This window comes from Ixodes scapularis, unplaced genomic scaffold (assembly GCF_016920785.2).
Source record: "Ixodes scapularis isolate PalLabHiFi unplaced genomic scaffold, ASM1692078v2 PGA_scaffold2__306_contigs__length_199485367, whole genome shotgun sequence".
Taxonomy (NCBI): domain Eukaryota; kingdom Metazoa; phylum Arthropoda; class Arachnida; order Ixodida; family Ixodidae; genus Ixodes; species Ixodes scapularis.
In genome coordinates, this window is record NW_024609857.1 from 71,888,100 (window position 1) to 71,902,326 (window position 14,227).

The 14,227-nt window shown below is 47.9% G+C and overlaps 1 protein-coding gene across 1 annotated transcript in view; it reads left to right on the forward strand.

Annotated features, from left to right (window-relative positions):
• Positions 1-9,452, forward strand: part of LOC8027145 (leukocyte elastase inhibitor-like) — a 46,701-nt gene extending 37,249 nt beyond the window's left edge. Inside the window, exons 3-4 of the mRNA XM_029986162.3 lie at positions 8,337-9,311; positions 9,358-9,452. Of these exons, the coding sequence (XP_029842022.3) occupies positions 8,337-9,311; positions 9,358-9,452 (1,070 nt within the window). The remainder of the gene's footprint in view (positions 1-8,336; positions 9,312-9,357) is intronic.
• Positions 9,453-14,227: the final 4,775 nt, after the last annotated feature.

The following is a 14,227-nucleotide window of genomic DNA, read 5'->3' on the forward strand; positions in this document are numbered from 1 at the left end:
TTATTCAAAAGTTTTAAACTCTAGGGCTACCTTCGGGCGGAGAATGAGCGTTCGGCGATGCGTAGTTTATTTTTGCGGTGAAAAAAAAAAAAAAAACCTGTAAATTTGTTTCGGAGGCACCCTGTATATACTCAGAGTAAACTTTGCGTGGCATTTAAAGGGACACTGACACCCCCAAAATTTAGTTTTCCTTTTTTGTCGCGCAATTCATTATGATGTCGGAATACTACCCAATTAACATTTTGCTACAAAGTCACGTATTTTTTTGATAAAGCCAAAAAATGCAACTGCTCGAAACCGAAAGCGAAACTAGCCCACCCCACGGAGAAGTGGAGAGGATAGGCTCCTTGCACATGGCGTCATTTCCGATGCCCTCCAGAGAAAAGGGGAAGAAGGAGCTCCCCTCTTATCAGGATCCTCCTTTGTGCCTCCCGGATTTGCACAGGCGTCGCCATTCTCCTCCCAGAAGATTATAGAAGATTAACCTGTGACGTCAGTGATTATAGAAGATTAGCGATGTGACGTCAGTGCAAGGAGCCTATAGGCTCCTTGCACTGACGTCACATCGCACACATTTGAACACCAAGTAAAAGGAGGAAAGAGAAGCTGCTTTTGTAAGAATTTTGAGTGACAGGTTAATCTTCTATAATCTTCTGGGAGGAGAACGGCGACGCCTGTGCAAATCCGGGAGGCACAAAGGAGGATCCTGATAAGAGGGAAGCTCCTTCTTCCCCTCTTCTCTGGAGGGCAACGGAAACGACGTCATGTGCAAGGAGCCTATAGAGTGAGTGGCGGAAGTCACGTGGGTGCACCCAACCGCACGTTTTTTTTTTTTTTTTTCGTTTGTTGTTCTGTACTTTAAGATGAGTTGTTTTGTACATTTAAGTGTTGGCAATGAGTAGTGAGTGCCCGCGGTGAATTCCCGTCATCGGCTCCGAAAAGAACACTCCCAATATGTTAATATGTTGCGTGAAGAGTTGCCTCCCATGTCCTGCATCTGAAAGTGGCATTGTGCGGCAGAGTGCACAAGTTTCCGAAAGATCAACGGGTCGGGGTCAATGGCTGGCTGCAATAGACCATTTGCTATATTACCCAAGCGTCAAGGAGAATGCAGGGATTGGTGTTACACGCGTCGCACGCGCACGCCTTCCCCGTATAAAATATTCGAAGTAAATAACCAAAATAAAGCGTTGACGAACGCGCGTGCAAGATACGATTTCTCTTAGGTTTTTGCTTTAGAAAATTTACTACTGCTGAGGCCAGCACGTGCGGCGCGTGGAACATCAATCCCTGCATTCTCCTCGATGCTTGGGTAATATAGCAATAGGTCTATTCCTGTAGAACAGTTACGCGAAGCTCGGAATGCGGACGCTACCCCATTCATATGGTCCTTGCATTTTGTGGAAAGTGACTACAATGAGTTCGCACGTGTCGTTCGCCGCGTTCTTAGAAAAGTTCGCCGCATTCTTAGAAATAGCCCAAAATAGCCACATCGCCAACCACGAAATTTTGACGCCAACTAGAAAAACATGTAGCCCAATTTGGCTATATATAGCCCAATCTGGCAACACCACGACGATACGTCGCTTAACTACGGTAAATGGTATGGGATTCCCATGCCATTTAGTTAAGCGACGTATCGTCCACAACAATGGTCTTTTTTTGTGTGATAATTGTAAAAAGAAAATAAAAACATCGAAAAATGCTTGACAAAAAGAAGAAAAAAAGGTACACCCACATTAGGGATCAAAACCGTGCCCTCTGCGTGTGAAGCGGACGTCTTTCCACTGAGCTACAGAAGGAACCCTTTCATGCGTAGTAATAAAGCAGGTTGACTGTATGTCGGAAGTTTGCTGCCGATTTCTCTTCAACACATGCGATCCCAGCTTGAAGTCGGGCAGCACCACGCATAGGCCACATTCGCACCTCATAAAGAAACCGTACGCGTGCGTATTCATATCGAAGTACGCACTTCGTGCTTGACGTTTGAGCGAGCGATGTCTTCAGCTTCGAGAAGGAACGACGACTCGGCGACGTCTTCGTGCAATCGGCTTGCTGGTCGGGCGTGTCGTACGGGATGAATATCAGTTCTTTTGATCGGTTCAAAATTTCTCTTTCGAAGGAAGACAGAATTCGCGGGTACCGTGAACGGCAGTTCTGAGGTAGACGGTCCAACGCCCGTCGTCCGCTGCCATCCGCTAGTCCCACGATACACGAAGCGACGCCATGTTGAGAATTATGCAGTAAACGCACAGAATGCTTCCGGTTGTCTGTGCTACATTTCTTTTTCTTATCAACGTATTTTCAGCTTGTTGAAAACCACAAAAAATGAGTTTCATATATATATATATATATATATATATATATATATATATATATATATATATATATTTTTTAATATTGACTGTGTGCTTTCAATGACCCACGGCTTTGATTAAATTTGGTGGTCGTGTCGAAACCTTATAAAACGGCCCGTGGCCATGAAAAAGAGAGTGAGCGCGACTCAAGCTGGCCAGTTCTCGATCGGCGGCTTTCGGGCGGAAAGAAACCTAATTTCGAGCCGCAATTTCTGTTCTGGGTAGTTGGGCTCTCATATGTCACGTACAACTAAAAACCTCGGCGAGCATAGATACCCTGTCAGTGCCCCTTTAAGAGAAAGCGAACAGTGCGCGTGCACAGCTTTCATTGGTACTCAATTGGTGAGCGAGTGCAGGGGCACCCATAACTTTGGCTCCATTGCCACAAAAATTGGCCCCCAAGTACTGGCGGTCTTCGCCGCGTGTTTTCGAACCTAGTTTTACGGCTTCGTCCTTAGGCCGCCAAGCGTTTCGATTCGCTTGAGAGGGCTGGGGAGCAAATTTGCCGCCACAGTTTTTTGTTCTAGACGCTCGGTGCCATTGATTTCGCTGGAGTCACCAATAGCAATGCAGCAACGCTGCATGCCTTGCGCCGGCACCCAGTGAGCGGCACCGAACAGGTTTTTTACCTCACTTACGCAGCGCGTGTAATTCGTTTTTTAAACAACTAGCTTTATGAATCCGCACTGACGTTTCCTGCAATGCGTAGGTCTTAAAAAGCAGCAGCTTAGCTTATGTCTTGAAAATGATAGCAATAGAGCTTTTGCCAAATTACCTAAGCTTCAAAAAGAATGCCGAGAACGTAGGCACACGCGCTGCGAATGATGGCGTCTTCGGCTCTAACTGTTCGAAAGCAAGTTAAAAAAAGGCACTTCGCCCGCGCGTTTTATGAACGCTTTAATTTCGTGCAGCGCGTGCACCTACGTTCCCAATATTCTCTTTGACGCTGCAGGGTCATTTAGGAAAAGGTCTATTGGCCAGGTTAGCAGCATGTCATGCCGCGTACCACAGCACCGACGTGACGTCTGATTATCTGTGTTGCCATCCCTCTCAACACACTTTGAGCCGTGATATTTAAAAGCCTACACACAACATGGAGAAAAAATATATATTTAGGGACATAGACTGAGCTAAAAGCAGTCATAATTTCAAATCTGCAAATATTGACCGGAGCTGCCCTTTAATGCCCTGGCTCAGACATTTTAGTCATATTGACTGGAGCTGCCCTTTAATGCCCTGTCTCAGACATTTTAGTTAGTTGCGTTCAAAGCTACTCAAACCACTCACATCTTGCATTAACCTCGCATCACCTGCCATTATGGTTACCTCGAAGCAGAGCGCGCACCCTTCTGCAGCACGTATTCACACCACCCTTGGCAAGAACCACTGTAGGAGTGACCACCAGGGCCGGTTTGCTCATCTTGCGGCCGCGGCCGCGGCCAAGAGGGATTTTTACGTCACGTGACCAGCTCCATGGGGACAAGGAAGTACCTAGCGTCCCTGCCTAATGGCGGAGAGATCCGCATCGCTTCAAGCTCAAAAGCCTAATGTCGCTCGCAGGAACTGATTGCAGGGACTTTCAACTGGAGTCCAATTGACCGCCCCGTTATACTGTAGGAGCGGCAGGTAAAGTTACGGCCAGGGAGGGTAAATAGGAGCCAAAATAAAGAAAAAACCACACGAGATAAAAGCGGTAGCAGCATATTTATCTACCTCCGCCGGCGCCGTCGCCTCCAGCGTTCTGCTACGGTCGAAAGGTTAAAGCGCCGGTACTTGTCGTCGCGGCGTGAAAGTTCCGGGTTCAAATCGCACTATAGTCGGTTACAAGTCAAGAAGGTAGGAGAAGCTCCTCCCACAAGCGTGATGCGTCCGTTTCAAATCTCTCCGCAGTCGAAAGAAGAGTTCACTGGAAACACTCCTTGTTCCGATAGAGACGTGTCCTCGACTGTTCATTTTTCTTCTACTTCGAAACTTTCCTCTTTTCCTGCCTCAGTCTCGGGCTAAGAACAAAATGGTTAACATCCACCAGCTCGCCTGCGCAATCACTGCATTATCATGGATTCCAACTTGTCTCCGATCCCACTTTTAAAGAAAGCGACCTTTGTATTCATCGGAGAGGGAACCGAGCCCCTGAAAGCAGCCTTTGTATCCATCGGGGGGGAAGCTAATCCCCGAAAGTCGTATTTGTTTCCGTCGGTGGGGGAGAACTCTAATCTCCCTCTCGTGGCTTCCACAATGCTAAGTCAAAGTCGAAAGATAAAGCAAATATGTACAGAAAGGCAAGGCCCTCCTCGCGCGTTGGCCGCGACGTCACGGAAACGGTGGGACGCTATTGGATGCGGAGATGGCGGAGGGATATATGATTCCTTTTGAGGGGCATTTGCCGCTACCTTCTTAAAGGGGTCATGAAACACTTTTCCAACTTTTTCCAGTTCAGCTTTCCTCCTCAACTCATAAATCGCGCATTCCACCAAACAGTTAAAGAAGACGAAAAGGGGGAGCCCCCTCTTGCTCGCACCCTCGTTTGTGTAATCCGGACACATCCATTCTCCCCCTAGAAGATTAGCCCGTCGCTCAAAATTCAGACAAAACTTGCTTTCCCCACCCCGTTCATTCCGAAGCTGACAGTGCTGTTGAAGCTATGTGCTCGTTGGGCCAGCCACACTTGCCACGTGAGCGTGGCAAATGTGGCTGCAGAGAATGAAGTCAGGTGATGAAAGGGAGGCGGCTGATTGGTCCGGCAAGCGCGTAGCTTCCACCACAATGTCAGCTTAGGGGTGAAGGGAATAAGTGAGGTCCGGTTGCGTGTGACGTCAGTTTGGACCCGACGACGCGCTTTTGGGACCGCGGATGTATCACAGTGAAAAGGCAGAGAGGTTGCGAAGGGGAGGAGGTACGAAATAGTCCGCCCTGTTTTCAAATTTTCGCACTGAAAGTCAGGCTTTTGACTTTCTACTTTTTTTCTTTTGGCTCACTGAACGATGTGCTATTAGTAAAATCCCAATCTAAAATGATTTATCCCAACCCAAAAATCGTTTCATGGGCCCTTTAACCCGTAACTGACTATAGGGACTTTTTTTTTTGTATTTTGCGCGTGTCTTACTTTTTAACTGTGATCCTTTTTAGGATATCATCCACTTGCACTACTGCGCCTTACACGGCTTTTACTGTTAAGGCCCGTTCACACTCTTGCGACCGAGTACGACTGAGAGAGACGAGATCTCTTACAACTTCTTAAATGTTTCTAGAATGAGGGAACACACTGACATTGTGGCGCCATCTATGCGGTGACCCTAGAACTGCATTTCACAAAAGCGAGGGTTTTGCGGGATTTCCGAGGTCAAATTTGCGTAATACCCATACAAAGGCTCGTTTATAACATTGACAAAAGTTTTTCGAGCCAAAAAAGAAAGGATATTGCGCGAGAAATAAAAAAAAAAAAATATGCCGGATCGCCGAGCTTACACTGCTTCCCAATAGATGGCGCCAGTGTGTTCTCTGGTTTAAGAAGTTTTAAGGAACCCAGGTTTAAGAGGTCGCAAGCCGTCGCAAGAGTGTGAACGGGCCTTTAGTCTAACCTGTTCAATCGAAACATCAGAAAGAAAAAAAAAAAGGATCAACGCAAGTTAACGCGCTAATACAATCATTTCATAATGTTCATTAAAAGGAAACCAAGATAACAGCATCGCTATGACTTTCACACTAACGGAGCCGAAACAAGCATCCTTTCCCCAGCAACTAGTTTTATGTGTCTTTAAATATACAACACTCTTGCTACGATTCCTTTTAATAACAGGAGACGCCTATTTAGGACTAATAAAAAGTGCAGTTGTGACAATTTAAAAAAAAAAAACAAGCAAAAAGAAAAAAAAAAGACTAGCAACTGTGGCTACACTGATTGAGCGAAATCCTACAGGCAAGGCAGCAAGTCAAACGTCTGAGAAAGTAGTAAAACCGAAATAAAAGCGATCATACTTTTACTTGCATGGAATGTGGTAAAGAGTATATTTATACTCTTTACATTTTGTTGTGGCAATCGTTTTGTAATATTACCACATTACTTGTTGAATTTTAGTTAGATTAGCGGACGATCACAACCGAATGCAAAAATGAATCAGGCGTCGACATCGCAAACCCTCTCTCTAATGCAAACACCTAAAATGACTTTGGAACAATAAATGGAATTCACAATAATTAATTCCATTTATGATTCAAAGTCATTTTAGGTCCCTCACTCTAATGCAAACTTCTAAAATGACTTTGGACCAACAAATGGAATGAAATGATTGTATTAGCGCGTTAACTTGCGTTCATCTTTTTTTTTTTTCTTCCCGATGTTTCGATTGAACAGGTGGGACTAACAGAAAAAACCGTGTAAGGCGCACTGGTGCAAGTGGATGATTTCCTAAAAAGGATCGCAGCTAAAAAGTAAAACGCGCACAAAAAAAAAAAAAAAAGAAAAAAAAAGTTTCTAGCGCGATTTGAACCCGGAACTTTCACGCCGCGACGACAAGTACCGCCGCTTTACCCTCTCGACCATAGCAGCAGGCTCGAGGCGCCGGCGCCAGCGGAGATAGATAAATATACTGCTACCGCTTTTATCTCCTGTGGGTTCTTCTTTATTTTGGCTCCTATTTACTCTCCTTGGCAGTAACTTTACCTGCCGGTCCTACAGTATAAAGGGGCGGTCAATTGGATTCCAGATGAAAGTCCCTGCAATCAGTTTCTGCGAGCGAAATTAGGCTTTTGTGCTTGAAGCGATGCGGATCTCTCCGCCATAAGGCAGGGACGCTAGGTACTTCCTTGTCCCCATGGAGCTGGTCACGTGACGTAAAAATCCCTCTTGGCCGCAGCCGCGACCGCAGCCGCAAGATGAGCAAACCGGCCCAGCACAGTGCGATAACGTCATGTGCAAGCCGACTATAGGGAGTATTCACTGGCGGCCATATCCGTGTGCGCTGCTGCTGAGCTCGTGCTGATTGCGAGCTTCAGCAGTCCTTTTGGAGCGTGCATTTAGCACCGTCAATGTTGCCGGTCTTAGCAGGCTATTAATGTGAGCTCGTTCTGAGCATGCGCTCTAAACATCGCCCTCAAATATGGCGTCCAGTGAATACCTCCTATAGGGAGTATAGGGAGTATTCACTGGCGGCCATATCCGTGTGCGCTGCTGCTGAGCGGGTGCTGATGGCGAGCTTCCGCAGTCCTTTTGGAGCGTGCATTTAGCACCATCAAGGTTGCCGGTCTTAGCAGGCTATTAATTTGAGCTCGTTCTGAGCATGCGCTCTAAACATTGCCCTCAAATATGGCGTCCAGTGAATACCTCCTACAGACCTTTTTCGCAAGAGCACCGCCATCTTGAATTGTCGTCACTTCCAGTATGGGCGAAAACATTGTTTTGCCGTCGCCACGCCAATAGAAGGCATTTAGGACATAAACGTAATCGTCACACGTTCTCGTTTTTCCTCCCCTCTATTTCTTTACTATTTGCAGGTTGAAACGTTTTGATTTTTTTTGTCGCCCATACCGGATACGCCTATTAGGTGGCTGCAGGGACGAGAGTACACGAAAAAGTTCTATACTAATAGAGAGTTTTAGTAGATCGTTCCGATACCTCCGATAGCCCCGATAACGATACTATGCATGCGCAGGGGAGGCGGTGGCGGAATATCGGGTATCGTTACCGGAGTCATGGGAACGATCTACTAAAACTCTCTAATGACAGAATCGCCGATAACTGTTCGCAGTGCACAGCGTGGCAAGCAATGCGAGAAATAGCTTCGTGAAGCGATCATGAGTCACGGTTGTCCTGGTGTCCTGGTCATGACTGCCGTTTTAGTTTCTACTCATTATTGTAGCGCTCTACCGACTTTTGAGACATTGACAAATGCGGCGGCGCATTTTGTACTCCGCGCAGCGAAGTTACTTTCTCACTGTACCTCCGGGCACAGAAGCTTACAAATATATGTCTGTTTCGTTCAGGTACAGCAAAAGAAGTGTCGCCTCTAGCGAGCGATTTCCTCTTCACATTTTCTGTGAACTTGTACAAGCAGCTTCAAGCTGAGGAGGGAACCAACAGCAATATCGTATGCTCCCCATTCAGCATCGCTGCCGCCCTGTCCATGATCAATGCGGGAGCCAGGAACAACACGCAGAAGCAGATTAGCCACCTCTTACACGTGAAAGACCCCGACGTCCACGATAAATTCTGCGTCTTCTTTGACCGCTTCTGCTTTCTGCCGCCGGAAATGATGCTGTTTATCGCCAGTCGAATCTACGCTTCTTTCGAATTCAGTCCTCTGGAGGACTTCGCCTGCCTGTTGAAGAAGATATATAAGAGCTCCATGAAAGGCATCGAATTCAGAGGCGACCCGAACGTCTCCCGCTGCCAGGTGAACTCATGGGTTGCCGAGACTACCAAGTTCATGATCAGGAACTGCCTGCCTCTGAACGCCTTTCAGAAAACGACGCAGGTGGTCCTGGCAAACGCGGTCTACTTCAGGGGCTTCTGGGACTCCCCGTTCAGACTGGACGCTGCGTCCCGGGTAGCGTTTCACGAGGACGCCACAACCACCAAAGCCGTGGACATGATGTTTCGGCGGGGCACGTTCATGATGTGCTACAGCGACGAGCTCAAGGTCACCGCTCTCAAGATTCCCTACAGGGGCGGCAAGATGTCCCTCGTGGTTCTCTTTCCGGAGAAAGTGGACGGTCTCACGAACCTCGTGAAACAACTGACGCCGTACAAGCTGACCCGCCTCCTGAGGGACGTCACGCGGCCCATGCGCATTGAACTGAGGCTCCCCAAGTTCAAGCTGGAGCACACCATCGACCTGAAGGAGACGCTGAGTGTGATGGGTGCCACGGACCTCTTCACGGAACGTGCAGACCTGTCTGGCATGAGCGTTCCCCCCGTGCCCGCTCTTCTCCAGCGCCATCCACAAGTGCGTGCTGGACGTGAATGAAGAAGGGGACGAGACGGCGGCCGACGCCGGAATGGAAGGTGTCAGCCTTACGCTGGATCACCCCTTCATGTTCCTCGTTGAGCACCATGATCCCGTCGCCATTATTTTAATGGGAGTACTTCGCAAAATTTAAATTGTCGGGAGGCTTTCTTTCTAATGCGAAGGAAAGTAGAACAGAAGCCAAGAACAAAAAATATATGATTGATGAGTCAGCCGACCCAATGTCTTAGGACTGACCCAGTGTGTCTTTGCCTCTACTTCTTTAGAAGAGACGATTTTAGTCTTGTATGTTAAAACTGAGGTAGGTATCAGTGGATACAGGATTACACCTTGAGCAAACGATAGATTAACTTAAAACAACAAACGTCAAAACTCTGGGCCAACTTCTTATTTTCTGCTGTAGCTGTTCTAATTCCTCTTAACGGCGAAATCTGGCGGCGTCTTTACGCAAAAGCTTTCGTGATCATGGGAAGAGGGTGACAGCGCCGCTACGTTGTTACTTATTACTCCCTCGCTAGCACCGTCACCTCTCACAAACATTGGGAAATTGTAGTAGGCCGTTTCCGCAGCCCGCTAAGCACCCGCATAGCGCTCCTTTATCCGCTACAAAACCTTGAACTATGCAGACAAGGCTGGCGGCGCGCATGCGCAGCTGCGGCGTTTTCTTCACGGATACCGTAGCGGAGGAGAAAAACGGTCTACGGGTAACACGGTCTACTAAAACTCCCTATTAAGGAGTTTTAGTAGACCGTGTTACCCGCTCCGCTAGCCCTCCGCTACGAAGAAACCGCCACTGCGCCTGCGCGCCGATGGCCTTGGCTGTACAGTTCCGGGTAGCGGAGGGGCTTAGCGGAGCGGGAAACACGGTCTACTAAAACTCGCGCTCGCTATGTAAGCTATTTCTCCCCCTCTCCGTCGACCCCCCCCCCCCCCCCCCCCCCCCTCAACACCTCCTAGAAGACAAGGCCGTAGCGCTCTACTCGCGACGTCGCGAGGGAAGGCCATCAGGGGCGCGCGGCGAAGCGAAGGCAACGCGCGTGGATCGACCGTCGTAACGCGCTTTTAGTCACATACGCGTGTCTTATCTGCTAAAATGAAAGCTGCACATAGCAACGGGTCTCGAGAATATTTTACTACACGGGCAAAATATTACACCGCTAAGTGATCGGTATGAAATGGTACGAAGAAGGCGTAGAAGAGAAAACATTGATTCACGCAATTATTGCTGCAGGAATGCATATTTTACACAGAAATACTTCGACAAAATGGCAAGACACGCAGTGATTGGACACAGCAAAACAGGTCACATTGAAAAATCAAGTAGACGTAGTCAACGCGGACACGGCTAGAGGAATGTCACTTACGATCATGTAAGCGATGTTATCGCGTGCAGTCACTGAATTCTTGCATCATACACCGGCCACATGGCAAAAGTAATGTAATCTCGATCGAATGAAAATATGGGGCCGACAAATCAGCTTGCGACGCTCATATAATCACTCAAAACAGCGAGCTGATTAAATCCCGTATTATTTAATCAAAATATATTAACTTTTCCGCGTGGCAGGGGTACTAAACTTACTATTTACAGTCAACTAAATTAATTCTCCCTATGGGCTCGAGGTGCCTAAGAACAAAATATAACCTATTATGTATACAATAGTACTATCACCTTAATACGGTTAAGATTCTAGTATAAACGCGGTAAAGGCCATAAATATCATTAGTATAAATAAACACATAAGCACAAACAACGCACTTTCAATAATCACACAAACTTGTTATTTACCTTCCAGTAAAAGCTAGAATATTACCACGCATAATTATAAATGTCAACGCAATAGCAAACGGATAATGACGAAGAACGAAAGTCCATTCTATCACGATATTAGAAAAAAAAAATCGACTGCAGCACTTTACTTGCGTCTTACGTGACCAAGAAAGCTGGTAAATAAGTTGTTCCTCACCTGTCGATCGCATCCATACGTCCCACACGATCCATCACGAAAAAATTTTAACACGAACTTCAAGAAGTCTCTCTCTGTCGAGAGAGGTCATCGGCCAGTGTCATCGTTGACTAGTTGCCACACACATCAGTCAAACCGTAGCAGGACTTGTTTCGCGAATCCACGTAAATGCCGTAGTATCAAGCGAACAAAAAAAAAATCTACCCGAGACTGCGGTGACGACAAAAAAAAAAAACAAAAAAACGATGGGTAGCACAAAACCACACACACACACACACGCGTGAGAGCAGCACCAGCAGTGTGTCGACCCATCTCTTCCTCGTGTGCGCTCCCTCCCAGCGGCGATGAATGGATTTTTTTTTTTTTCGGTTTCTTTCCCTTCTGAAATGTCTCAGCGTACCTTTACATGCTGTCAGCAGCTCACACGCAACGTAAATTTACCAGAATCAGAGCCCGTACGAGGGAAGATGTCGCATCGGAAATTTGGAGCCGGTTCATTCAAAAAGTGTGGGGAGCTGCGGGACTGCGCTTAGTCCCGCGGTTACGGGGATAATCAGAAATATAAATTTAGTACTTTCAACCTTGGTAACGCGTTGTATATTACGTTTATATTATATATACCGGGTGTTTCTGCGAAGACTTTCAAAAATCCTAAAAATTAGGGCCTTTGAAAAAAGAAGAAACTGTCTTTGGGAACAAACTACCAGACCATACCTCGGCAAACCTCACTCATGAGGGCCCTCACTCACCCTCACTCACCCTCATCTTCACACGTGAGGTGAGGGTGAGTGAGTTTCTGAACCAGGAAAATTCATGAGTGTGAGGGTGAGTGAGGGTGAGTGAGGGCCTTGAGGGCTGTGAGGGCGGTGAGGGCCGTGAGGGCTGTGAAAGCGGTGAGGGCCGTGAGGGCTGTGAGGGCGGTGAGGGCCGTGAGAGCCGTGAGGGCGGTGAGGGCGGTGAGGGCCGTGAGGGCCGTGAGGGCGGTGAGGGCGGTGAGGGGTATGAGGGCCATGAGTGCGTGAGAGGCGTGAGGGCGGAGAGTGGCGTGAGGGCCATGAGTGCGGGAGTAGTGTGAGGGCGGTGAGTGCGTGACGGGTGTGAGGGCCATGAGCGCGTTAGGGCGGTGAGTGCGTGAGGCGCCCTTCATTTCGAGCATCTTTCTCAGCAATTTTGGTGTTAATGGCGGGTTGTTCTCTAGCTTTCCCTAGATCGACACGAATTGCTGAGATCGGGTCCGGCTCGAAATACGCAAGCAACTCGGAGAAATTTGAATACGTTTGAAGCGGCTGCATCCAATCAGGGACGCAAAATTTTCATGTGATACCTCGTGCCGGTGATGATGACACCGAAAGAATTGGTTCTGGTTTGAAATCGATCGTTTTTTTGGAAATAAACTGTTTCAGAAAGGTGCATTAGTATTCTTAACGAGATTTAAATGCATAAAACACGTTTATAACGCGTAATTGTGTCTAAATAGAGCAAGAAAAACCAAATTTTCTGATGACGATGGCAAATTGCAGCAATTGGTTGCTGCGTGTGATCGCGGGCGGCCCGTGTTGCTGGTGTTGCGACGTAAAGTTTCTGGGCGAAATTGCCCCGTCTGAAGCTGGCCTGATTGGCGTGACGGCCATGAGCGCGTGAGGGGTGTGAAGGCCGCGAGGGCGGTGAGGGGCGCGAGGGCGGTGAGTGGCGTGAGGGCGGTGAGTGACGTGAGGGCCGTGAGGGCCGTGAGGGCGGTGAGGGCTATGAGTGCGTGAGGGCCGTGAGGGCGGTGAGGGCCGTGAGGGCCGTGAGGGCGGTGAGGGCGGTGAGGGCCGTGAGGGCGGTGAGGGCCGTGAGGGCGGTGAGTGGCGTGAGGGCAGTGAGTGGCGTGAGGGCCATGAGTGAGTGAGGGGCGTGAGGGCCGTGAGGTTCAGTGAGGGTGAGTGAAGGGCTGAAGGTGAGTGTGACTGTGAGGGTGAGGATCAGTGAGGGGCTGAAGGTGAGTGTAGCTGTGAGGGTGAGGGTGAGTGAGGGGCTTAGGTGAGTGTGGCTGTGAGGGTGAGGGTGAGTGAGGGCGTCCTAAAATGCCGACCTCTGGACACGGCGGACGTCAGGAATTGTCAAAAACCTACTAATTAGCCAGATAATTAATTAAAATTTGTTAATTAACTTTTTAATTGGGGGAAATAGACAAGTGGTTCCAATTAGAAAGTTGCTGAGCGTTATCGAAAACCACTAAATCAGTCATTTTCAAAAAGACTTTCGGCGCGTGAGAAGCGTAGTATTGTACTAAAGTTACCACTCGTGGAGCAGGTACAAGGCTGGGGCTAGATAAGAGACGGAAAAATCGCGCGGGCGCCTTATCGCAACCGTTAGCTTTGTACCTGCTCAAAGAGCGGTAACTTTAGTGCGCTACTACGCTTCTCACGCGCTCAAAGTCTTTCTGAAAACGACTGATTTAGTTGTTTTCAATAACGCTCAGCAACTTTCTAATTGGAACAATATGTCTATTTCCCCTAATTAAAAAGTTAATTAACAAATTTTAATTAATTATCTGGCTAATTAGTATGTTTTTGGCAATTCCTGACGTCCGCCGTGTCTGGTAGTTTGTTCCCAAAGACAGTTTCTTCTTTTTTCAAACGCCCTAATTTTTAGGATTTTTGAAAGTCTTCGCAGAAACACCCGGTATAATAAATTGTACAAGACTGTGCTTTTAAAACGTGTATTAATGTCGGATAAACGCGCACGAACATTAATGCGCCGATACGCGTCGACAGCGGCATTTTCTCACGTAGTTGCGCCATGGCCTTCCTTCCTCCACCATTGTGACGTGCCCACTCGGAGCGCTACGGCCTTCTCTTCTAGAAAGTGTTGTCCCCCCCCCCCCCCCTTCTCCCTTTCCCGCCGCCGCTTCGTGGTTCTGGAAGCAGAGTACTGAATCGGAACCGAACCGTTATTT